This window comes from Poecilia latipinna, unplaced genomic scaffold (genome assembly GCF_001443285.1).
Source record: "Poecilia latipinna isolate Pla-1442-1.1 unplaced genomic scaffold, P_latipinna-1.0 Scaffold1439, whole genome shotgun sequence".
Lineage (NCBI taxonomy): Eukaryota > Metazoa > Chordata > Actinopteri > Cyprinodontiformes > Poeciliidae > Poecilia > Poecilia latipinna.
The window spans coordinates 26,238-52,354 of record NW_015114055.1 but is presented as its reverse complement, the minus strand read 5'-3'; the positions used below and the strand labels follow the sequence as shown (position 1 = coordinate 52,354).

At 37.1% G+C, this 26,117-nt stretch overlaps 2 protein-coding genes and 1 long non-coding RNA gene across 6 annotated transcripts; 2 read left to right on the top strand and 1 right to left on the bottom strand.

Moving 5' to 3' along the window:
• Window positions 1-1,678: 1,678 nt before the first annotated feature.
• LOC106962624 (uncharacterized) lies at window positions 1,679-19,219 on the bottom strand. The gene is made up of 3 exons (XR_001428013.1): window positions 19,208-19,219; window positions 14,068-14,075; window positions 1,679-1,760 (listed from the first exon to the last, which is right to left on the bottom strand). It is a non-coding gene; the product is annotated as an uncharacterized LOC106962624 (long non-coding RNA).
• crema (cAMP responsive element modulator a) lies at window positions 5,809-18,435 on the top strand. Of its 4 annotated transcripts, none has more exons than XM_015057162.1 (8): window positions 5,809-5,969; window positions 7,300-7,413; window positions 7,496-7,624; window positions 10,056-10,144; window positions 10,219-10,361; window positions 11,165-11,341; window positions 16,164-16,323; window positions 16,846-17,068. In XM_015057162.1, exons 2-8 carry the CDS (start codon window positions 7,306-7,308, stop codon window positions 16,988-16,990), a joined length of 951 nt encoding a protein of 316 aa, XP_014912648.1. In that variant the 5' UTR covers window positions 5,809-5,969; window positions 7,300-7,305; the 3' UTR covers window positions 16,991-17,068. The 4 variants fall into 4 exon arrangements, with proteins under 4 accessions (XP_014912648.1, XP_014912646.1, XP_014912647.1 ...); XM_015057160.1 differs by having other exon boundaries at window positions 5,816-5,969; window positions 11,179-11,341; window positions 16,846-18,435; XM_015057161.1 differs by lacking the exon at window positions 5,809-5,969 and adding an exon at window positions 6,249-6,349 and having other exon boundaries at window positions 11,179-11,341; window positions 16,846-18,435.
• Window positions 19,220-25,292: 6,073 nt separating the features above from the next.
• Window positions 25,293-26,114, top strand: LOC106962622 (tripartite motif-containing protein 29-like; the record flags this gene model as incomplete). The annotated part of the gene is made up of 1 exon (XM_015057158.1): window positions 25,293-26,114. A coding segment is annotated over exon 1 (822 nt), but the record flags the coding sequence as incomplete, so codon positions are not given.
• Between the last annotated feature and the right edge of the window lie 3 nt (window positions 26,115-26,117).

The following is a 26,117-nucleotide window of genomic DNA, read 5'->3' as shown; positions in this document are numbered from 1 at the left end:
AGTTACAGCGGTGATTTAGGAAATCAGTGAAGAGTTTCTGATACAGAATATGATATTTTTTATTTTGAGTTTAGGGTGACTAATAGGAAATAACTGAAGGCTTTAAACAAAGACAATCTAGACTAAAAACCAAACACTTGTTATAAAAAAATATGCTATGCAAAAGTTTTAAAGTGCTACATATTTAATTAATAATTGTTTGCCAAACAATTCTGCTCTTTTTAGTGTATTTTTACTGTTTTATAAGATGAGCAGCAATCCTGTAGTCCTGACAAGGACTGAGGGTATCAGGTCATAGTTTTCCTAAATGTAACCAAAGAAATTTGGGGAAATCTGCTAAAAGTTTCCATTTTAAATAAGCTCTTTGTTAAAGTCTACCTTGTGGTTATGTTGATACCATTTTGGTTAATCTCCTGAGTTAAAGACTCTTTTTTATGTCTGAATCTCAGCTCAATTTATTGGCTTAATAAAAAAAGTTAATTCAAGAGGGTGTGGAGGGGGAAAAACAGACAAAATCCAAACAGAAACTCCAAAAGAACTCCTTTATTTACTCAGACAGAGACCACAAGGAAATCTGGCAAGTTAGAAGTCAATACAAAAAAGATTAACATCTAAGGATTAGGATCATAAATGACCCTAATGACCCAATTCTTTGGGTTTCAAAAGCCTTTGGTCCTGAGAAAAGTTTCTGTTTTATTCAGTGAGGAATATAAAAAAAGAAAAGAGTCTCCAGGTTCTGGATTCATGGAAACTGTGGGTGTTTTGTGGCTTAAAATGGGCAGAGTTAAAACAGAAGCTCTCCATCATGTGATGCCAGCACAGCTGGGAGGTTATTTTAACTCCCAACGCAGCTGGACTCCAGCCTCAGCCTCAGCAGCTGTCACAAACCATATAAATAGCTTCACATGTGGAGAATATGACCAAGTGTTTATGGGGATATTTATGAAAATGTGCAACCAAACCATATGGAGCAAAAATAAAACATAAACATTAGACTAATGCTTGGTGATTGTTTATCTCTTCTGTGCAAAACCACAAACTAAAGATAAAACAGTGGAAAAAATGATTAAACTCAAAGTAGCTTTGAAGAAAGGAAAAAAATTAGCATCTTGTTGTCATTTTTATCCATTCATGGCTTTTTGGTGAGTGTTTACTGAGGAGGAAGTAGATAAATTAAACCCTAAATAAATTAAATAAAAAACAGCAGCAGTGCTACTTAAAAGCAAAATGTCATGTGAAAGTGAAAGCTACTTAAATCTGCTTCATCATAAGGAAAATAGAGCTTACCTGCAGTAAATCATGTTTTCCATAAGAGTCCATATGAGTCTCCACAATTTCTTTCATTCAGGCCTCAAAGTGATAAAAATATATCAAATGTATTTATTAGTCTGTTTTAAATAGTCATTTATTGTTTCCATGTTTTTGTGTGATGCTGGAAACTAACTAATTATAGTATTTTTTTTAAAGTCAATAAAATAATACTATAAAATAATGTGGAATTAATATTAATATAAACAATTTAAGTAAATGTAGTGAAATCAGGTTTAAAATAAAAATAATTAATAAGCTTAAATGTTTTCAGCACTTTTCATAATTACTTAAAAAATACTATTTTATTTTTCCATTACTTATACAGGTTAAATCTCTCTGAGAAAATATGTCATCGTGTTTAAGGTTTCCACGATTAGTTGAACATGTTGGCCTAAATGTGTTGTAATTTTTCTATTAACTGAAAAAATGCTATTTGTGATACGTCAAAACTCAATTATTAAAAAAAAAATTATTTTGTTACATTTTTCACCCATGGAGGTCGCCATTTTTTCACCTGCGCAATGCATGCTGGGTTGATGACATGATATGTCCGTTCTGTACTGGAACATACACAGGAAGTAAACACAAGGAAGCTAACATTACCCGAGTTGTTTATTGCGCTTGAGTGTAAATTTAGACAATGCCACATTATGCCGCTGTTGGCTGTAATTTAAAAAAAATTAAATAGTGAGGTGAGTCTGGATCATTTCCCACATGAAAAAAAAAGGAGAAGAGCGCAGTGGGAAAGAGTGGAACACAACTTCTGAAGGACCCATGGTTGTGTTCTCAACATTTCTCTCCAGAAGACTTTGAGTTATTTGTAAGAGCAAAACTGATAAAGCCTCTAACAGGTGGTTGTTACCGTCACAAGCTAAATCCAAATGCAGTGCCACGCCAGTGTTTTGACAATCTGTGCTACCTTGCCACATTTTTTGACCACAGACAGCTATGCACATTGCTACATTTACTCAGAGTGCATTGCAGCATAAATAATACTGCAATGTCCATGTGACAATAAAAAGCCTACAATATTATTACTGTATTGTTTATATTTGATATTTTTCAACTAAAGTCTATTGATACAACTTTAAAGAAATACCTGTTTCAACACTAAGTTTTTTAAAACTATATTAATAACACTAATATTAAAATTAAAATAAGCAATTGTAAATAGTAATATTTTCCAAATATTTTTCAAAGTGTGAAAAGCGAAATTATTTAAAAAAATTAAATAAAGAGAAGTATTAAAAGCAGCTTTTTCAAGACTGCAATAAAATAAAATGCAAAAATAAAATTATGTTTGAATATATACACATTTATAATTGGATTGAAACAAAAGTACAAAAAAAATTCTTATATCTTTAAAAAATATTCTAAACATGAAATAAAGATCAATAATAGCACCATTAAATTTTAAGATAAATTCATTAAATGGGCTGCAATGGACTGGTGACCCGTCCAGGGTGACACCGCTTCTCGCCCGTTGACAGGTGGAGAGAGAGACCAGCACCGCTTCCGACCCCAATGGGATAATGGTGTAAGATACAGATGTAAGAAAATGCATGGATGGATGAATTACATGGGCACTATAATAATATTTTAAAACTAAGACAAGAAAACAAACAAGTTAGTTGAAATGATATTGACATTTTTGTTTATAGTAGTTTTTAATGATCAAAAAAATAAAATAAAGTTATTATAAAGTAAAATAAGCTGCGTAAATTCAAAATGCATTACATTTTCCAAAACGAGTCAGACCTGACGTTCACTGTTAACTGAGAACTGTTTCCGGATTAGTGGTGACATCTAGTGGTAGACTGCATGAAGTTAATTCTTCCTCGCTTAGCTCTGCAAGTCATTTATAAAAACAAGCTGTTGATTAATCACTGCACAAAATCTATTTCAGTAAACAGTAAATTAGTAATGAATTAAAATGTAAAAAACAACATATAGAAAATGTTACATGAAAGAATAATGGATCAGGAAAACTGAACAAAAGCTGATGATCTCGTCCCCATTTAAAGTCTATACATAGAAATGGTTTTTGGAAAAAAACAAATGTCATTGGGTTGGTAGCTGTTATTTAAAGCTGTGATCTGGTTGTCATTTATGCCATTTTTCATACATTTTTTGTCTTAAAATTCATGCAAGAATAAATCTACAGATATCATCACAGTTGCTATTAAAATTTGAAAAAAGTAATTAAATAAAAAATATGAATAAAAAAAGAAATTTAAGCATTTTAATGTATATGATCTTCTGTAACTTTTTATTGAGTTGGCTTCCTGTTTCCTTGTGGTAGAAAATCTACATTAGTAAAAGAGTATTCAAAATGGAGAAAACTAGAAAACATTCCATTTAAGCAAAGCATATGTGTGTTGATCTTCATAAGTCAGGAAATGATTACAAGAGAAATCCACTGACTTAAACTTGCCTATTATCTATAACTGAATCTGAAAAAAATAACTTCATTTTTTTACACAGTGAAAAGTACTTCAGTAATCAGTTTAATCATAAATTTTGAAAACACACTTACATAATTTTGCTTTTCATAAAGTATTCTTACTAAAAATCAGCATGAAGCTGAATTTTTGCAAACAAATATTGGTTAGGATGGAGGGCACTCAAAGCATCTCAGCTCTAATCTCTGTTCTAAAATCACTGTTTTAAAATGCAGCAATCAAATTCTAGCATTATCTCCTTTTAAACATTAAATATATTTATATTAATTTATGTGCTACAATTATAAGAAGCTACTAAGAACATAAATAAAAACATCCTCAAGTTTGATTTAACTGAAATATTTGTGAAGTTTCTTAGGTTATGATAGGCAGGAAAAGGGCACAGCAGACGCCTGAACGCATCTTTGATGGTATTAACAGCATGAAATTGTGTTCTGCGTCTATCCCAGGCTAATTTTGTGTTAAAGAGTTGTCTGGCACAGAGTCGGTGTGACTCCCTGCTGTCGGCCCTTTGAGCCACCCGAGGGTTCCCCTTCTGCTGCCGGTCCCCGGCCATCTGGACCTCCGTCAGCCATGATGAGGGACAGCAGCAGGGTAAGATGATACAGACCTGAGAAAATAAAATACAACAGCTCTAACTACTTACATATGTTAGTATGTAAAACTTAGAAACAACCAAAATGAAAACATGCTGTATTTTCCATTCTAAGAGACTTTTTCTTACCTGCAAGTCATAAATTTTGCCTCATACCAGAGAGATGGTGGAAACACTTTCTTTTGATCATTTTTTCCTCTATTTATTTTTATCACACTGCTGAGTATTAGCAGAAGCTTTGCCCTGTGGGATGGCGCTCTTTGATAACAGCGGGGGCAGTGTTTGAACAGCACGGTCTCCTGTGGCATGCACAGGGGACAGATGGTGACTCTGGGGTCAGTTAGAGTCAGATCTAAATAAAGATTTTTTACCAAGAACACAGAAGATTACAGTACTTTTAAATTACAATGGGAACACAGACGTCATGACATCAAAAGACTGGGATCAACTTAGTTACTAACATTACTGACAAGCACTATACTTCATAAACAAAAGCATTTTTCCCTTGTGTTATGCTAGTTACGACTTCTGAATTCTAAGATATAGTTTTATCAAAGAAAACAAATTTTCAAAAATTAAAATGCTTATCTACTGAGAATTTACACACATACAATATCTTCAATACATTTTAAAAAATAGATTGTATTAATTTATTCAAAGGTTACTTTTTTAAAATTTGAACTATTTTTATCATATCGAATTATTTATTAACTAAAAATTGACGCATGTTTGATAAAAGAAGAAGATATTTGAACGTTTTGGTTTGTGCACGATTTAGTGTTGATGTAATACTATCTATTAGACGTTAGGGGGCGACATTACTCTGCTCTGATAACAAAACATCCACAAAACCAGACAATATAAATATAATATCTGATTTAGTAAAACATATTTTCACCAAAACTGTTTTGTTTTGAACATTACTCTGCTCTGAAAACAAAACATCCAAAAAACCAGACCATGTAAGTTTAGTATCTTATTTAGTAAAACATATTTTCACCAAAACTGTTTTTTGTCTTTCAGGTTCACGTCTTGATATACCTGTCAATACTGTTAAAGTAGGCTCAAAGTAAAGATAAAGTTTCAGTCATTAATATGATAAAATACTTCAGTTTACAAAGTCAACAAAACAAACCAGAGCCAAAGTTAGTAAAGCGAATTAAAGTACAACGAATTATCTTTAATCTCTACATGTGCCCGCTACTCTATGTAAATAATGCGGTTCGGTCGTAAAAAGACGGGTTACACGGAGAAAAACAGCAAAGTTCAACATCTTATAGAATTAACTTATTCTGGAACATTATGTGGAAAATCGTGGCTACAAATGTCCTCTTTCCCCCCTTTGGCTAGCTAAAAGTCTACAAAAGACGATTTGTGCCAACGGTTGCTTTGTTTGTACCCTTCGGGCTAACTAGAACAAAAGTAACGAAGTGATTCCTCTTGCGTTCCCTAGACGATCTTCGAAGTTAAACTGACACGTCGAGCGACATTTTCGGCACAGCGTCATCAGCGCTGACGTTCGGGCTACGTGAGAGAAGGCGAGGCGCAGGCCGTCCACCCATACTGTCATTAGTGACGAGTCAGACTACGTAAAAACTTCGGTAAGTCGCCGTAAAGCTGTCACTTTCTTTTTAGGAGGGTCAGCGCCGAGCCGCTGGAAAGTACGCAAACGCATCCCCGGTGCGAACTTTTTCCTTGATAAAAGTTTTTTTTGTTGCCGTCAGTAGACAGCAGAACAACATGGTGAGGAAAAAAATTATATCAGAAGGTTCGGCTGTCAGCAGTTTGTGCAGCTCTGCGTCAAGTCCGAAAGTGTAGCGTAGATCGGGAGGACGAGTGAAATATTCCTCTTCAAAATAAAACATCTTTGAAGCAAAACATCCTGAAGACGTCAGTTATTTTAACCTAATGTCTCGAGAAAATATGCTTACTTTATTGAAATAAATATTCACAGAATACAGGAGTGAAATCTAAAGATGAAGTAAGAGAATAATATTTTTAAGACTTGAAATTTTATTTCTAAAACTGAGAGTTAAAGTTTTGTCCAACCCGTTAATAAAACGTTTAACTTTTCACGTTCATTCGCTGTCATGTTGTTTACCCAAGGCGTGGTTCCGTATAAATAAAATATCACACAGCTAGGCCTCTAAAATCGTGACTTCTGCATCCATTAAGAGTTTTGTTTTTTCTCATGAGTAAAAATGTAGAGCTTTAAAGCTGAGATTTTAAAAGTTTGTCATCTTCTTATAATAAATACTGGTATTTTACCTATAAAGTAGAGTTTTCATTAATTTTCCAAACATCGAAAAACAAACATTTCCCAAAGTTGATTATTTAAAAAAAAAATTAACTATTTAAAAAATATAATCAATCTTCTTCCAAACTCTGAAATTGTAAATTTAGGGGAATATATGTATTGTGGAAACTCATAATTTAATGGTTGAAAACTATAGATCTTCTGTTTAATGAATGAAAACTCTGGGTCAGAAGTGGTAAACATTTGGGTCCCAGATATGTTGTGGAACTTGAACTGGTTACCAGTTACACCAGTGGGCAGCCACATATAATAAAGACATTATGTAAGTCAGTGCAAATATTTCACAGACTGAGAAAACAATTAGTTTCATCAAAGATTTGAATTTAAATCAATTTACTTACAAAAGTAAGCAATTGAACTTTTGCCACGTGGAACATGACTTTATTTGACAGCTCTTAGAAAAAATGTAACGCTTCAATTGTTTATTTTTGTGTTTTTATGATGCAAAGGACTTTGAACTGCTTTGTTGCTGAAATAAAATGAAATAAAATTTGATTTGATGTGTATAAAGGAGATATTTGCAATAAATGTATTGTCGAGAAACCCATTGGCTCTGCCTGATACCGGTTGGTGTTCGTCTCTGTTGCCATGTTGATAATTGTGCGTATGCCTAGGTGACCATGGATTCATCGGTGTCGTCTCAGCTGGAAAGCAGTTTAAATGATTCAGTGACAGATGGAGAGAAGGATCACGGAGAGGCCAACCAATCTCCTGCAGACTCCAGTCAGGTACGCTCACATTGAGCTGTTGCTTCCTGTCAGGTGTTACGTCAGCAGATTTCTGTGTGACGTCATTGATTTGTACCAGCAGGTTTTGTTGCAAACAGAGGCTGAAGCTGCTGTGGTCCAGCTGTCTGATGGTCAGACCACGTCGGTTCCAGGAGTCATCCAAGCCCCTCAGACCTCGGTGATCCAGTCCCCACAGGTCCAGACTGTTCAGGTGGGACTCAGAGTTTTAATAGTTTCTTTACAGTTTAGTTTTATTTTGATGTGGCTTTGTGTTTGTCTAATTCGGTTAGTTTTAATTCAAGTGTGTTTGCTTGTGTTTATTAATTAGATATGATTTGGTTTTAGTTAAGTTTAGTAGTAGTTTTAGTTTTTTGCTACATTTTTCACTACAGAATTTAAAAAGTCAAAGTTTTGTGTTGTGATTATGTATACATTTACTGGGTAATAAACACTCAACAACAGATTATTCAATTATTATTATTGAACAACCAAGTGACTCTTGTGTTTTCTCTCAACTTTTGCTGTCGCCATTTTGTGGACTTGTGTAAGTGCCTCATCAGTTCAAAAGGCTAATAAATAGATTCATAAACATGAAAACAAAGGATATTATACCTGTAATTTCAGTATATTTTAGTTAGTTTTATAAATATAGTTCCAGTTAGTTATCGTTTTTACCCCATTAACCCTTTAACCTGCAGTAGAACAGCCGCGTGCCGTTTCTCCATTGGCTCTGGTGTAATTCTAGTTGCTTATCTGCATCCAAATAAAACTCTGAATCTCATTTAGGTCCACATCTAAACATCCACAGATCTAAAGCTTGATTTCATAATGTAGCAGTGTTTGTGAATGAACAGCAGCTCTGTGTGTAGGCGAGGTAAAGCATCTGTTGAGACGTGAAGAAAGTGAGAAGCAGAAACTGAAGTTTCACACTTCCGAAACTAACCTTCATATGGAGAAGATTTTCTGTTTGTTTCTTACTACAGTAGCAGAAAACAATGCAGACCAGAGAAAAACTCAGCTTTTCTGACTGAGAAATAAATATATTTTCTTTTTGAATCCAGTGCACTGAACAAAGATCTCAGCACATTAGCACTAAAAGAAAAACAAAACAAAACAGAGCTTAGAGAAGGGAAATGAAACAATAATTAACAGGAAACAGCATCAGCACGTGCAACATTAGTTGCAAAGTGGAGCCAAATTGTCATTTCATAAGAACGTGTTTTTATGTGGAAACCAGCTTGCAGAAAGATTAAATCTAAATAAGATACCTGGCTTGCTGTTTAGGATTAACACTACCACATTATGCACATGTAGAATAATTTCTTTCTTTTCAGAGCATGAAATCTGTTATTCTACAACACAGTTGAAGGAAATTGCTGATAAAGCCGTGTTTAACTTGGCACTGTGGTGTAGTGCAAATATCCTCGTCTAATGATACCAAAACAGCCTTTATGTTAGTAATACACAACTATTGCGCCTCAGTCTGAGTCATAAAAGCCAAAAGAGTGATGACACAACCCCAGATCTACTGTCTATTTAATTTTAATCCAATAATACACTTTAAAGGCGAGACATTTACAAGCATATTCATGCGAAAATGGACCCACACTTAGAGAGCAATGATTATACAGCATTAAATGGAGTCTGTAGAGTCTCTGAGACTTGTAATGGGTTGAAAAGATTAAATCTGAAAATTATATCCATCTCAAATTCCCTCTTTGACGTCAAAATGACTTGAGCAAAGAAAACACCCCCTGCTCCAAAGTAATAACAATAAACATTAGAGATCTTTGACTCACAATTTGTACAGTTTCTGGCTGAAGGACTCGTATGCCTTGCTGTTTTCCACATTTAGTGACTGATAAAATACCCGGTATTGTATTTTATTTGGATTTTTTATGTTAGATTAACACAAAACGGTGCATAATTGTGAAGTAGCAGGAAAATATGTTGTTTGGATTTTTTTTAAATAATTAAATATCTGAAAAGTGGGTTCAGAAAACACCTGTGTGTAGTTTAACCTCAGTATAAAACCAGCTGCTCTGTGAAGGCTTCAGAGGTTTGTTAGAGAACAAAGAGACTTATGCATATGGGGCTGCATTAGTGTCAAAATTTAGACTATTACACACCTGGATAAGGCTACTGTACTCAGTCTGATGTCAGCTACTGATCTGCAGACTGACACCGGTAACTGAGCCGCAAATGAGAAGGTGAATACTCACTGTGTTAGCTTTGAAGAGGCTGGTGGTGACAGCATCATGCTGTGGGACTGCTTTTCTTCTCCAGGGACAGGAACATTGTCACCTGATGGGAAGATGGATGGAGCTAAATGCAGAACAATCCTGATGGAAAACTTGTGAAACTAGAGTCTAGGATGGACAATTACCATGCACAAATCTATGCATGTTCATGTTTTAGAATGGCCTAATCAAAGTCCAATTTTTCCCAAATGAATTGGATTAATGGAGGCTGAATAGAAATTAGTTCCACGTTTACTTTCCACTTTATAACTATGTACCCCTTTGTGTCTGTGTTGTATAAAATGCTTTTAAATAACAAAATCAGTTTGTAATTTGGGGAAATGGTGAAAAATCAGAACGGGGATGAATCCCAGGTGTAGCAACTGCTGCCTGTTTGTTCAGATTGTTACAGTTGCTGAACTGGGGGATGGCGGGTCGGTTGGGGACACGCAGAAAAGACGGGAGCTCCTCTCCAGGCGTCCGTCGTATCGGTGAGATCCGATCAGCAGAAAGCGAAATGAAGACAAACAGCCTGTTGTTGAAAATCTGTGTTTGTTTCCTCCAGAAAAATCTTAAATGAGCTGTCGTCGGATTCACCGTCGGTTCCTAAAATCGATGAGGAAAAGGGAGAGGACGAAGCAGCGGTCTCCAGCAGCTCCACGGAATCAGTTCCCAACTCAATCTACCAAACCAGCTCCGGACAGTACAGTCAGTAGGAAAACTTCACGCTGATATTATGTGTTCTCTGATTCTAAACACTGGAGACACTGTGCTTTTATTTCCTTCCTTTTCTGATTGGAAACTTTGATTTCCAGTTGCTCGGCTGGGATTTCTGACTGATGTAAACAGTAATTGAATAATTGAAGCATTTTTTTTTTCTTGTACTATTCTGATTCAGTTTTTAAAGATTTTAAATTTGATGCAGTAGTTTGAATTTATTCTGGATTTTCTCTAATTTGTTGTGTCTGCTTCATAAAACTACACACAAACATTTGGATGAAATCCCTGATTCATCCCTGAGTTGTTCCTGGACTAATTTCCGTTAATTTTAGGTGACAGTTTGGGTAAGATGTAAAACTTTAGCAAAAAGGTTTCTCTAAACATCAAAAACCATTTTGGAGCTCATGAAACTTTACTGACACTAAGCTTCTGGAAACACGTTCCCAAAACCCCGACTTTAACCCTGGTGAAAGTTTGTGTGCTATACTTAAAAATACGATTAATGCCAGGAAACCATTCAGTTTAAATTAACTTTGTCAGTCCTGAGAAGATTCAGCTGGATTAATGGAAAATGAATAAAGTATCGATTTGAGTTTTTATGTATAATTTCGACTGAGAAGAAGGAAAATAAATTAGAAACCTGCATCCAGTTTTTGTTTTCATGTCAACAAAACTGCTACTTGTACAGTTGTTAAGCTGTAGCTGAAGAATTATTGAAGTGAATTAGTAAAATCTTCATTAAAGGCCATTTGAGATGGCAGCCTGGTTAAAACTGAACTCTGACCTCACAGTTGCCATCGCTCAGGGCAGAGCGATCCCACTGACCACCCCAGCAGTGGAAACCCTTCAGGGGGCCCAGACCCTGACGGTGACCGGCTCCCCGACCCCCCAGACCGGAGCCGCCGTCCTGCAGGCTGCAGACTCATCACACCAGTTCTTCTTACAGGGAGGACAGGTGCTCATCCAAGGTAATGTGGCTCATCATCACAATGAAAAAGCTCCAGTTCCACTGGCACATTATTTCTCTTATAAGATGGGAAAAATGTCTTGGTTTAAGTAAAATAATCTGTGGAACTAGCACTTTTTCATCAATATTAAGGAATTGTTGACTTAAAACAAGTGGCTATATTTTGCTGAAAAGTTGCTTGCAAGTTAGTTTTGTCTAATCAAGCATATTAACATATTTCCTAGACCAAAAATACTTGGTAAGATGTTGTGTTTTTGCAGTGCATGAGTAAAATTCATAGTAGTTTGCCCAGGAGGAACCAAACCAGTGGCTTGATGTCGCTCACTTCTCCCTCAGGACAGAGCAAAACTGCAGAGCGACTTGTTCCTTCACATGTTGTCACCATTAAAGTCACAAAATCACTGCTAGATTTGTCACGAGTTATGGAGCCCCCGTTTTTTTGCGTTACCTCGCAATAAGCGGTTTATTTTGTATATAGTCACAAATGTAAATTTCAAATTTCAAATATATACACATTTAAAGAGCCTCAGTGAAAACAAGATTGTATATTCCTAACTCTATGAAAACCTCATATTGTAGCAGAAGTACGGTGACCACCGTAAGAAAGACTTTCAGTATAAAATTATGCCGCATGAACTGATCAGTACGTTATTGTGCGAGAATGCAAAACCTATTGCGAGGTAACGCAAACGTTTTGTGAGGTAATGGAAAAGAAAAAAGTTTTTCCCCTGGCGTCTGGAGGGCTCCCCAGCTAGTTTCTTTAAAAAAACAAACCGTCGTTACAATCTCAGATCTGCTTACCCCCCCTCAGCTCATCCCCACTTGGCCACGCCCCTCCGCGCCGATTGGCCCCGCCCACTTAGGTGAATTTCTTTCAGCATTTGTCTGAGGGCTGGGTTCTAGTTTCTCAGAGGGGTTTGTTACTTTTTAAGAGTTTGGTGTTAACACCAAGAAAGGAAATAATGACTACTGTGGATGGAAGACGGTTTTCACTGTGCATACTAATGCATATTGAGGTATAGTTGATGTTTGGACTATTAAAATAGATTGTCATTAGCATTTTTCTGAAGTATTCACTGGTATCAGCGACTCTCAGGCGGCTGTAGTCGCTGCGCTGTGCGAACACTGAGGTCCACTGTGTGGGGAAGGTTGGGTGAATTCAAACTTTTGCGCTCCTTATTACAAACAGTAACTCTGGTTAATGTTGCGTAATAAGTAAACACCCTGGAAAGCCAATGTTGCCCCTTAATGAGTGTTTGCAAACTTTCCCACTCAAACTGTACCTTCCCTGTTTATTATCAGTAGCAGAAACGTTATTTTTCTCCAGTAAAGACCTGCAGTTAAAATGTTTTCCTTAGGCTCAACTCTTATTCGGTTGGACTCAGCTTGTGGATATAACCTCCAAAAATGATGTCAAACCTCAATTATCTTTCCCCTCCTTGTTTTTACCTTCTTCCAACACACAGTAAATAACCGCCCGACTGTTTGCATGGCAGCCACTTGGGACACAATATCCTCTTGTTTGTTGAGCGTCTCTGTAGTTGCGTCACTGGTTCTAAAAATACACCGCCCTCCTCCTCCTGCTCTTCATCCTCCCTCCCTCTCTGCCTGGCTCACATTGTGTTTCTCTGCCTCTCCGTCTGATCCGCACGGGCGGAGAAAGGGGAGGAACCAGCGCTATAATCCAGGCTGTTTTACTGACTTCAGCGGGCACCAGTGATGTCACAGTGATGTCAATGCCTGTAATTGTAATCGGGCTGCAAAGTTGGAGTGTGAGCACTCTCAAAGAGGGAGAGCAGAGAGGAAACAGGGAGTAAAGAAGGAGATTTAGATTCAAAAAAGAAGTAGAGGAGGATTTTTGGAAGATTCTTTGCTGAGGTTTTTCCTTCCTGCCGTGGTGCTGGATTATTGGAAACAAGAGATGGCTGTTACCGGAGATGAGACTGAGTCAGGTAGTTTACTCACTTATTTTTATACTTATTTAAGATGCTAAATGTTAGTTATTGGTGCTATTTTGTGAAATGGAAACAATCTGTAAGTGCAAACTGATCCATTTGGATAAGCTAAGAAGTAGATTTGGACATTGTAGCTTTATGTTTTTATTGGAAATAAGATTTGACGACAAATCTGCAAGCGTTCAGTTTATTTGTGTAGAGCTGTCTTTTCTGAAGCAGTAAAACACACACAGATCTTCTTAAGTGGTTGTCAGGCAGGCAGGCAGGCAGGCAGGCAGGGAGGAGGTGAAGGAGCGGGGCGAGTGGGAGGACCGGTGGTGGGGGGGGTGAGATAGATGCTGCTTTGACGTCACCGTGTTTCCTGGAACACAAGCAAGGCAGCGAAGAGAGAATGCAAAACGTGCGAGAGAGACGCACACGCTGACGTCAGCCTGAGTCACTGCGTTATCACAACCCGAGAGAAAAGAGTGCAGCGCTCTTTGTGTGTGTGTGTGTGTGTGTGTGTGTGTGTGTGTGTGTGTGTGTGTGTGTGCGTGCACCTGTTGCGTCTCTTTTTGAATGAGTGAAACTATGTTAGCTTAGAGAAGTGGGAACAGAGCAGAGCAGTTTCTTGTTGAGTCACTTGTCACTTGTGACTCAACTCAAGAAGAACATGAAACCACAAACAGAGCTGCTGCTCCCCCCACTTCACCACAGATGACTTTACTTTCCTTTTTAAGAAAAATGCTGCTTTCCTGCAGTTATCAGCCGCCAGCAGGGCTTTGATAAGCACAGCACCACCTCCCAAGTACAAATGCTTTTTCTTCCATGCTGATAATGTTTAGCTTGAATGAACATTTTTGAAAATTACTACTATTTGTTTATTTTGGCCCATAAAAGAATGAAAGGATGCAATATATTATAGTCTGACTGTCTTTGAAAAAAGGAGGAGGAATTAAGTCATTCACTATAAATGCTGTTCCAACCCTGTGATGCTCGTGGTTGTAACAAATCTGCAAGCGTTCAGTTTATTTGTGTAGAGCTGTTTTTTCTGAAGCAGTGAAACACACACAGATCTTCTTAAGTGGTTGTCAGGCAGGCAGGGAGGGTATTTGACTGTATTTATGCAAAAACAATTTACTTGTTTAATTTAAAACAGAAGAGCTGCTGCTATACAGTCTAATAGTTATTGTCATAGTTATAGTTATGAGGGTTCTGGGCTCAAATCCAAAGCTCTAAACATGCATGCATGGTTTCCTCCCACACTTAAAAACATGACTGTTAGGTTAACTGGTCTCCGTTAGGTATGAGTGTGTGCATGGTTGGGTGTCCTGCATGTCTCCATGTTGCCTGGCAACCAGTACAGAGGGTACCCCGCCTCTCGCCCAATGGCTGCTGGAGATAAGCACCAAAATGGATAGTAGTTTAGGAATATTCTTCCTTTTTGCTGAAGTTCACTTTAAAAAGTAACACTTGAATTAAATCTAATGTCAGCTCCCCCCAACACCTCTTAATACTGCATTTACTTTAATAAGACTAACAGGTGCCACTGTGAGAGTCCCTATTTTCCACATTTGGAAATATTCTCCATCGGCTTGAATGTGTCCTTCTGTGTTGGGCTTTTTCAGCCAGTTGACAGGCAGTGTGCAGCAGCAGTTCCACACTTCCAGTCCTGTCTTTGAACTTACTTTAAACTAGGAATCCTTTCAAATCGGAGGTACCGATGTTGATATCCAACATTAATATTGTTGTTATGGCCAATATCCGATATTATATATGTTTCACTACCATTTTGACACCTTTGGAAAAAATCCCAACCAGAAACAGATGGCAACAAGATAAAAATAAATATTGGTTGTTCATATCGACTCAGTTTATTTATCAGACCGATACCAATGTGTTAAAAAAAAAAGACTGAAATCGGCTGATATGATGTTGGTGTGGATATATTGTGCATCTCTACTTTAAACCACAGAAAAATGGTTTGGAAGCCTTTACACTGATAACTGACCCATGGCTTGTTCCAAACATATATTTTCTATTATCTGCAGATTTTGGGCTACAGGGCTAACCCTGATGTAGCAAATGTGGAACACATTGATGCTTCTTCTTAAATATTTAAGCTGATGCTGAAAAATCTGTTTAATTAATCAGATGACAGATTCATCAATCTGTCCTCCAGAAAGCAATTTAAAGTTCTCCGCAGAAAGTAGAGAGCATAATCATCAACAGATAAACAATAAAATAAACAAAAATAAGTGAAACCAACCATAAACTTTATCACCTCCTGTATACAGTAGGAGGTGATAGAGCACCTTCCTATTTTCCCTGGACAAAAAAAAAGTGCCCTTCTGAAATCTTTCTTTTCTTGAAGAATCTGTCTCTGTAAAAAAAAAAATCTCACTCTGCTCCCCAAACGTCTGTGTGGACAGGTGTTTGGGGCTCTGTGTTTTTATTTGGAGGCATTTTGAGACAAAGGAACAGACTGGGTTCTCTTTCTTTTCTCCTGCCGACCAGACATGTGATTTCCAGGGGCTACAGCCGTTTAATCCTGGAGCGTCAGTCACTGGTTAAGTCATTTACAAGGAGAAAATGAATGAACACATGAAATGACATTTGGCAGCCGATTTCCTGTTTATGGATAATTGCTTTCAGGGACGCAGGAATTTGGAACATGATGACTCCTTTCAAATAAATAGGTTTAAATCAGAGATCACAATGGCGTGTTTATATCTGGCGCTTTAAAGCACCGCATATAAACATGAAAAAGTAAAAGCTGCAAAAATTGCACGCCATCTTTATATTTTATGCAGTTTAGGTGAAACAAGAGTGAAAGAAGTTTGCAAAGTGGTCAGTAACGCTTTAGTTTTCTTTCTTGTTGGCCCACAGCTGCCACAGGAGACATTCCGGCCTACCAGCTGCGTTCGCCCAACTCGGGCCTGGCTCAGAGCATCGTGATGGCTGCGTCTCCCAGCAGCATGCAGAGCCCGTCGTCACACCACGCCGAGGAGATCACCCGCAAGAGGGAGGTCAGGCTGATGAAAAACAGGTAGGAAACGGAAACTTCCCATTAATCTACCATTAATAAATGAAACTGGAATGGACATGGTGTAGTTTTGGGCTTAAACCAATAAACTTGAATGATTCTTGCCACTGACTAGTTTTGTATTGACCAATGACATTGAAGCTCTAAATCTTAATTTGACATGAGTGAGCTTCAGTTATTAGACACACATTGCTCTGAAACTTTTTTCCATGAAAAATATGAATTTAAGTTCATATTAATCTAATAAAATCTCAGTATAATTTTAAACTATGCAAAGATAAAAGGTTTCTGTAAAGATTTTATAGCTTATTTCACAGTTCATTTATTTTATTTAGTATTTTCATGTCTTTTATAAGTACAAACACGTATAAAAAACTTATTTTTTCCCTTTATTTTAATTCTGAATGGCTAGTTGGATACATTGTTTTTGCTCTGTAGATGAAAATCAGGTCTGAAGGAGTTAAACCAGTGTTGTTTTGTCAGTTTGCTCACTAACCGTCGGGGTTTCTCTTCTCTTTTCTGCAGGGAGGCAGCGCGCGAGTGCCGCAGGAAAAAGAAAGAATACGTCAAATGTCTGGAAAACCGCGTAGCTGTGCTGGAAAACCAAAACAAGACACTGATCGAAGAGCTGAAAGCACTGAAGGACATTTACTGTCACAAAGCCGAGTAGCAGGAGACAGTTCACAGACTGCTGCAACATATCAGAAAAGAAGGACTACAGAACAAAAAATAAACTGCTTTAATCGTCTTTGTTTCTTTGCTCACTCAGGCCTGACGTACGCCAAATTATAAAGTGTTGTGGAGATTTCAGACAGCGCGAGCTTGCCAGTTTTGCTCTTGTTCTTAACCTGTGCTCTTTGCATGTGGAGACTCCTGAGTGTCGTAAACTCTGCGCTTGCTGTGGCTGATGTGCGCGAGGCGAGGCGAGGCCAGCCAACGAGGGCCGGTCAAACGGAGGGGGAGACAGGAAGAGGAGCCGCAGATGCTTCCTGGAAGTCTACTGAGAATTTTTACCAAAAAAAGAAAACAGCTGGAGGTGATGGAGGTGGGAAGGGTCAGCCAGGTCTCACAACCAGCAACTGTTTTTTTTTCTGTTTGAGTTTTTTATTTTTGTGGAACCTGGGTCAGATGAGCAGGAGGCACCACAAGATCCACCAGCAGCTTCGACTCAAAGCGTGTTTACCTGAAGATGTGCTTCTGTTCTGAAAGCTTCTGTTTTTGGTTGTTGCATCCTCAAAAGCACAATTAGGGAGATGTGATGTCACTGATTTCATTATTTCCGTCTTAAGAAATGTTTCTCTTAAAATTTAAATGAAAATAAAAGAGAATTCATTGTTTATAAGCGAGACTTCAACACCTGAATGTAAACCATGTTAGTAAACATCAAAATAAATTTATTTTTCTCTGCTAAAGTGAAACGAATATAAAATTGAAATCAAAGCACAGAAAGTAACACAATATTTCAGATTTAATTCTTTAAAATAACATATATTCTGTGAACATGTGTTTCCTGTAAAGGGAAATCTATATTAAAAGTCTTCACATAAACTGTTTTTAAGTTTTAAATGGGCGCCCTGTTTCTGAAATCCCCTGATGATGAAAGAAAACTGTATTTGTTTGTGTTCTGATTATTGAAGATACTCTGTTCAAAGGGTGATGCCAGTTTCTTAATCTGTTTTTTAAAGGACACTTTATTTTAAAATGCAGCTTCTTCTTAATAATTCTGCTGACAGTTAAAAAATTGCTAAATTTCTGTCTGTTTTGACATTGTTGAGTTTATTCTATTAATAATTGTATTAACTTGTTTTAATTTCTGTTAATCATACTGAAATTTTGCCTTTTGACTGCTGAAGCTCTTCTGGTGGCAGTAAAGTATTTATTTACTGTTTAACTCCTTAACATCTGCACATTTGTCATCAGATTTCCTTTTGCAGTTTGTACTTTCAGAGGAGTTTCATTCAGTTCAACTCTTAATATAAAGTGAGGCGCATTTCTTTGCACTTAGCTTATTTGGGTTTAAATAACTTCATCTTTTGTGTTCTTTTCTCTTAGTGTATTTTTGTGTTTGAATTGTACAACTGTTTTTTGTTTATCTAATAAAATTTTTAAACCTGACAGATTTTGATTATTTTATTGTCTGATATGAAATCAGTTACCTCAGTTTTGCTGTCAAAGCCAAGAAAATGTTAATTAATGCAGCAAAAAGTCAAAGAACACCAACATACAGAGTCAAAAATAGATTTTCCTCACTATATAATAAACTTTTTCTGGTTTAGATCACTTAGAATGATCAGAATTATAATTTACAAATAAAAAAATTACATGAATTTTAATAAACTTTATTACTTTTCTTGAAATTAAGAAGTTTGATTGACTGTTTCACCAACATCTCATGATTTATTTTGTTAAAACATATTTGTTCTTCATTCAGTGGGTAGAAAATCCAGAAATTTTACTCAAGAGTTTTAATTTTACCAACATGTCTCTTTAGACTAGAAGTAATATTAATATTTTGAGCAGACCAATCAGAGTCCAGACTTGAATCTGATAGAGAATCTTAAACAGAGCTAACAATTAGGGTTATGGCAAAGAGGGTTTCCTACCTCACAGACTTGGAGCTCATCAAAAATAAATATTAAAAATATCAGTGAAAACCGGTAAAAACAGGTAGTTATAAAAAATTGCTTGATTACCATGATAGCACAAAATGATCTGTTTTACATCATGAGCCACGATTCCTAATGCCTCTATCCAGCTTACGCTCATCCTGCCATCATTCATAAACAAGACGGGGAAGAAAAGCAGAATTTATGTTACAATTAGGCCAAAAAAGTATAACTTACATTTGTGAATGGGGAGTAACACTGTAAGAGAAGTCCACTGATACCTTCATCTTTTAATTAGTTGCCAAGTGCTTCTTAGGGGTATTTATCTGATTTTGACAAATTGATTTATAGCCTTATAGATACATAGGGTGGGGTTAAAGAAACACATCAGGTGTTAAGACACTCGAAAAACAAAATGTACTAAAGTAAGAGAAAAAGTTACAACTGGTCTAATTAAATAACTTAAATATATCATTTAACTTTTTTTTTTTTTACTTTTTCATGAGTACTTTTAGTTGATACGTTTAGACAATGTTTGCTTCTTTCTCAGTGAATCTGATTTATTGCAGTCTAAGCACCAGCTGTACTGCTCTCTGCTCGCTCCTCTCTTACGTCAGAACCAAAAGAGAAGGTGAAAGTTTAAGTGAGTTTGTCCTGTTAACGTTTCATGACGCTGCTTTTCAAACATCTTCACGGCCTTTGCTCCAGCTCGGCTAGAGTGGAAATTTCCACCTTGTTTCAAGCCGCCTACAGGAGAGCTGAAGCCGGTCACCCTGGCAACGCGATCCGTGATTCCTTAAGGCGGCAGCGGGAGCCCTCTGCTGGTCATAACACGTTACTGCAACCAAAATCATAAACCGTGAACAACCCCTTGAACATCCATCCATCCATCCATCCATCCGTCCATTTTCTTTACACGCTTGTCCCTCAGTGGGGTCGGGAGGGTTGCTGGTGCCTCTCCAGCTATCGTTCCGGGACAGAGGCGGGGTACATCCTGGACAGGTCGCCAGTCTGTCGCATTTATGTAGTCAAAACGTGCCCAAATATTTTATTTTTTCCAAATGGAAAATAGATTATACCCTGCGACAGACTGGCGACCTGTCCAGGGTGAACCCAGCCTCTCGCCCGGGACGTTAGCTGGAGAGGCACAAGCACCTCCCAACACCAACAGGGACAAGGGTGTTTAGAAAATGGATGAATGGATGGATGGAAAATAGATTAGACTATTGATATTAATATTGAACATTGTAGAACATTGTATTCAGTCTGATACATTGATTTGCATGTATTATCATTAATTTATGTTCATACACTTTAAAATTCAACAGAGGGGATGCTGTGGTGGCACAGGGGTAAAGCACAACTCATGCATGGAGGCCTAAGTTCTTGACGTGGTCGTGACAGGTTCAAGTCCCGGCCTGCAGACTCTTGCCTTCCTACACTTTCCTGTCTGATCACTCAAATAAAGGTCACTAGAGCAAATAAAATGTTAAAAGAAAATGTAACATGTAAAATTGCTTACAGTTCTCTAACTTATTTCACTATACTTTGCAATACCTGTTAGCACACTCCTTGACACTAATGATTATTGTGATCTTTAAAATACTGAACTATCTTATCAAGAAATCATTAATAATAAGATATGTACATATACAAGAAGCACGCCCTGACATGTTACTTATCAAAATATGGCAATTCATTTGTCGTAATAAGATGTGTCTTGGTATAAATGCAACATTAGGATGGATGTATATAACATGTTGCTTCCTTGGAGATGCCTGAAAATATTGTTTATGAACTTCATATAAAGCAATAATCCAGTCAACTTGCATTAAACCTAGCATTATGTCAGGGTCATCTTCATGTAGGCTCATCTGTTATCTTGGAACAATGCTTATTTTTAATTATATTTAATGATTAGAAAGAAGATAGTTTAGAGGCATATAACTACTACAAAAGAGACGCCTGATGTTTCTAAACAAACATTCCTCAAACTATAGCAGGTCTTTCTCCAAGAAAAGATCTGTTTGGAGATTTTTGCTTGGGTTGCATCCTATTCTTTAGGATGCTGGAAAATGCTGACCTCTGAGGAACACAGTCTGACATCTGATTAGTGCCACGTCACTGGTTTCCAGTTATACTAAAGGGGAGATTAACACAGGGACATGTCTCAGGTGCTAAATGAGCTTCCCTCCAGTCAACTGCTCACATTTAGCTTTCCATTGTGTTTCTGCATGGACTCCTTTAAAGCACTTTCACATTAATTATTTTGAGACAACTGCAATACAGATTCGTTAGCTGGAGATAGGCACCAGCACCCCTCCCGACCCCACTGAGGGACAAGGGTGTTCAGAAAATGGATGGATGGATGGATGCAATACAGATTGTACAATAGTACATGGCTCCTCTCCATGCACATCTCCAGTTTGAAAAATGGGTAAACACAACCTTGTGAATATTATATATGTTCCAGATACTTTTCCCATGACATAGTTTAAGAAACATCCTCCACAAATGCAACATAAAACCTCTCAGCCACATATGTTAAGAGACCCAAATTGTAAGTCAATCTTTCAACTGTATCTTCTACAATCGTAAAAAGAAACACAAGAAACCAGCGCAAGTGATCAAGACTCCCCAAACTTCCCAGGTTTCCAGTGACAACCTGAAGCTGTAACTACCATCTGAGGCTGAAATAGCGCCATCTGCAGGTTGGACAGACACAGGTCATCAACTCCTGATTTGTTCTCTCCTGGAAAATAAAAACTCCCAATGTTCAGTGATGTGCAGACCATTTTTGTACATGCATGAAGTGGATCATTCTAGAAACTACTTTAATATTTTCATAAGTTATTCTGATTGTGTGATTTTTTTTATGTCTACTTGATCTGTTAAGATTTTGGGTTTGGTTAAAACAACATTTGTAAAAAATGATGGCTTAACAGACATGAAGCTTCTTTTTCTTTGTAAAATGTCTCCTTATATATGGTCTTAGGAGCTCTTCAATAAAATGATTATGTAAAGTAGCATATAGACATCTTCTTTCAATTTTGAACTTTTAAAATAGCAGTAGGACCCAGTGTTTTGAGTTAATTTAATGTAAAATTACAAGTAATTTCATAATAACTCATAGGCAACAAGTTTTGTCTTCATTGCTTTTCCGTGAATCATCTATTAGTTTTTGCTTTTCAAAGCTTCAGTGGCTGAGTGTAGGATGTCCACAAGGGAATACCCTTAACCTGGAATTTCAATAAGCAGGTATTCTGTCCTTCTACAGCGTCTCTGAATCCATGACTCTGATCCACAGAGTCCAGACCACATTCACTGAGCCGCTGCTGGCTGGAGTTTATATTTATTACACTGGATGTTCTGCAGAGTTCTGTAAACTCATACAAAACAAGTTACTTTCATTCAAGTTGGGTCTGACTTTTAGTTAATAAAAAAGTCTATAGACTTTTTTGTTTCATGTCTAAATTGCAAATAAATCTGTTCTCAGAGACCTGTTCTAGTTATGTTCTGTTGTTGTTCTGTTATAATTTATTCCAGGAAGTTAGAAATTATTGGTAAACATATTTCTATCATATTTTTGTTTGAACACATTTAGTTGCATCTTGACACATATGAAGCTATGTTGAATATCTGTGGACTTATGACCTCTTGTGTTGCGCTGTAAATTTTGTCTTAGGATGAAACTCACAAGAAAGTTTTTCAGTTATTAATTTCTTTGGTGGTCTGTAAAGATCAAACATCTTACATGTATATTTTGTCATTCTAACGGTATGAGGAGAAAATAAATGCTGTTTGAGAAGATTCAAGTTGTTCTTAACTCCAACACATTTAGTTAAAATTTAATGTGTCAGTTTCAGCTTTTTATGTCCATATTCTCATTTAACTAGAATACAGATGATAAAAACATTTGAAATCATGTTACTCAGACTCTCTTATTAAGATGATAAAATCTTTAAACTTGTCACACATTCAACTTAGAGTTATGAAACTGTTCAAGCCTCACAGAAAAGAAAATGTATAGCTGTGTTGAAAACTGTTTGAAATTCGCATGAATAATATTGTTGATTTCTAAATCAGTTCATCCCAACAAAATAATTTAAAAAAGACTTTCTAATTTCGCTGAAAGCCCTTTTTACTTTCTCTTAAAAAATGACACCACTATTCCAGTAATACAAAATACTCTTAAAATGCATTAAAAACAAAAATAATTTTATCCTTTGACTATAAGCATCCCCACCTTTTTTTTTATATCTATGTTCCTTTTACATTAAATTATTGATTGACAAATTAGGAACAGAATACTTTAATAAAGAAATTAAATGTGAACGTACCCTGGTTAGATGTAAAATGGTATCCATCATATAAATAAAACAAAAACACCAAATACCAGTCATCAAACATTGCATTTACAAACACTGCATTCCAGCTTAACATATGCAAAAATATATACTTAAGTTAAAGAAACAATATAAATATATCTAATGCTGACATTTCTGTAAATTTTGTTTGAAGGCAAGATGAGAAAAGGATTGCCTCATATATTTACAAGAAATGCCTCAAAAGAAGAGAAACTGTCTGGTGAAATGTTTTTCTGAGTGGAAGTATCCAGTCTCCTCTGGCAGTTCTAACAAGTTTGGTCTTATCAATGTGACCATACTCAGTATGGAAGTACGAGTGAGAGTCACACCTGTGCTACCCGTCGTTCAATATGATCTGTGAATACTGGAGTCGAATCCTAATTTTCCACTCAATAACAATTTGAAGATTTAGCAACTTAGTCAACTTTATTTGTGTACCACATTTCAGCAACAAGCAGTTCAAAATGGTTTCACAAACTAAGACAGCTGCAAACTGCAGGGTTGTTGCCAAATACAGTAAAAAAAAAAAGAAGAAGAAAAAAAGAGATTTTCTTCAGAATATCCACTAGATTCAAACACAGCAACTGTTACTATCTGAGGGGAACAGGAAGGTGACACTCATCCGTCTACCTCCGTCTTATTGCAGTCACCCAGACAGGTTCACTCATTACTGTCAGGTTCAGTGCAGATAGACTGACTGAGAGGTGGAGGGGAGAGAAATAAGAGGTTTTGTAGCAGTTGCATACAAGGATATTAGGAGAACAGGAAGTCAGTGAATTTGGAATCAATGTCAAATCTTGAACATTAAATTGTTTCCTGAAAAATCTGTCGGTTTGGCAGTCAGGGAAGTGTCCTAGGCAGGACAGTTTATATTTATGTCAATATTTGACCTTCATTCTGAGTCACTTATTTTATATTCCAGCTTTTTGTCCTACTTGAGCTTTTATCTTGGTGTGACACTTAAGGATGAAAACCTTCTGGATACACACCTGCTCAGCTGTCTTAAGGACAATAATATTTAAGCATTGATATGTTTAAATATTTTGAATATGTTGTACTAAATTAAAACTCACTTAAGTGTCTGATGCATATTAAAAATATTAATTAAAACTTTTTGTTGTTTGCTTACACCACTACGCATCAGCTAAGATGTGATGCAAAGTGTGCCGTTTATATGTTTTTGTGATTATCTTTCAAAAACAACGTACACCATCTGTCAGTTTTAAGTTTTTAGCACAAAAAGACTTCAGATAATCAAAAGGGGTAAAAGCTTTACTAACATATAGTAAGTCTTTAAACTTTAAGTTTCTGCTTTAATTTGAGCATAAGAGACTATCCTTCCTCTGAAACCAAACTATAAGGAGAGAGATCTAATTTGTTACTTAAGTTCTCACCCCTTTGTTGTAATTTATATGTTAAATACATTGTCCTTCTCATTCTAGAGGATCTTTGTCACTCTTACATATTCATGTGCTTCTGCTCCTCCCCAGATCTTTGACCTCAAAGTGTGAGAACTGCGTAGTAAAGGTCAGGTTTGCCTTATTCTCATTTCCTTGTTCGCCAGGCTGATAGCACAGACCTGCTGCCTTTCAGAGTCAACGCTACGTTCTGTTTCACAGAAAGTGGAACTGTGACAGAAAATGTCACAGTGAAGGCGTCGGCTTGAACAATTAAAATTCTGCTGGACTTGCTGAAGTATCCAGTAAGTATTCCCAGTGAAGACAGCTACGGTATGAAGTATTACAACCTTTTTAAAATTCTGAACCTTGAGGCATCAAGTTGAGCTAAAATAATAATCTTCTTCCTGAAAAACAAGAAAACAACAGAACTAAATTCAATTTATTCTTGTCTCATTTCCTTGTTTCACAGAAACACCTTAACTCACTCTGCCAGTTAACCATGCCACTCCTACATATTTCTCCTTTTCCACCCCGTCAGAGCAGATGGGAAGTTCATATATCAAAATTGAAAGTATTTGAGGGTTACAGTTAAGAGGAAAATGGCGCAGCAAGAAAATCAACCTGACCGACTAAAATTCTGCTGTTCGATCTGTCTGGATTTACTGAGGGTTCCTGTGACGATTCCCTGTGGACACAGCTACTGTATGAACTGCATTAAAACCCACTGGGATGGAGAGGATCAGAAAGGAATCCACAGCTGCAGTCAGTGCAGGAAAACCTTCGTTCCACGGCCTGTGCTGGAGAAAAACATCATGTTAGCTGATTTAATAGAAGAGCTGAAGAAGACTGGACTCCAAGCTGCTGCTGCTGATCACCGCTATGCTGGACCTGAAGATGTGGCCTGTGATTTCTGCACTGGAAGAAAACTGAAAGCCATCAAGTCCTGTTTATTCTGTCTGGCCTCTTTCTGTGAGAAACACCTTCAGCCTCATCATGATTCAGCTACATTTAAGAAACACAAGCTGGTGGAGCCGTCCAAGAACCTCCAGGAGAACATCTGCTCTAAGCATGATGAGGTGATGAAGATGTTCTGCCGCACTGATCAGAAGTGTATCTGCTATCTCTGCTCTGTGGATGAACATAAAGGCCATGAAACAGTGTCAGCTGCAGCAGAAAGGACTGAGAGGCAGAGAGAGCTGGAGGAGAGACGAGGAAACATCCAGCAGAGAATCCAGGACAGAGAGAAAGATGTGAAGCTGCTTCAGCAGGAGGTGGAGGCCATCAATCTCTCTGCTGATAAAGCAGTGGAGGACAGTGAGAAGATCATCACTAAGCTGATCCGTCTCCTCCGGAAAAGAAGCTCTGATGTGAAGCAGCAGATCAGATCCCAGCAGGAAACTGAAGTGAGTCGAGTCAAAGATGTT

Excerpts from the sequence above, each read along its gene's own strand:
- crema (XM_015057160.1), top strand. The coding sequence starts at position 7,306 with ATGGATTCATCGGTGTCGTCTCAGCTGGAAAGCAGTTTAAATGATTCA. Across the intron at positions 10,362-11,178 it reads AACCAGCTCCGGACAGTACA|GGCAGAGCGATCCCACTGAC; the intron begins GTCAGTAGGAAA and ends GCCATCGCTCAG. Across the intron at positions 11,342-16,163 it reads AGGACAGGTGCTCATCCAAG|CTGCCACAGGAGACATTCCG; the intron begins GTAATGTGGCTC and ends GTTGGCCCACAG.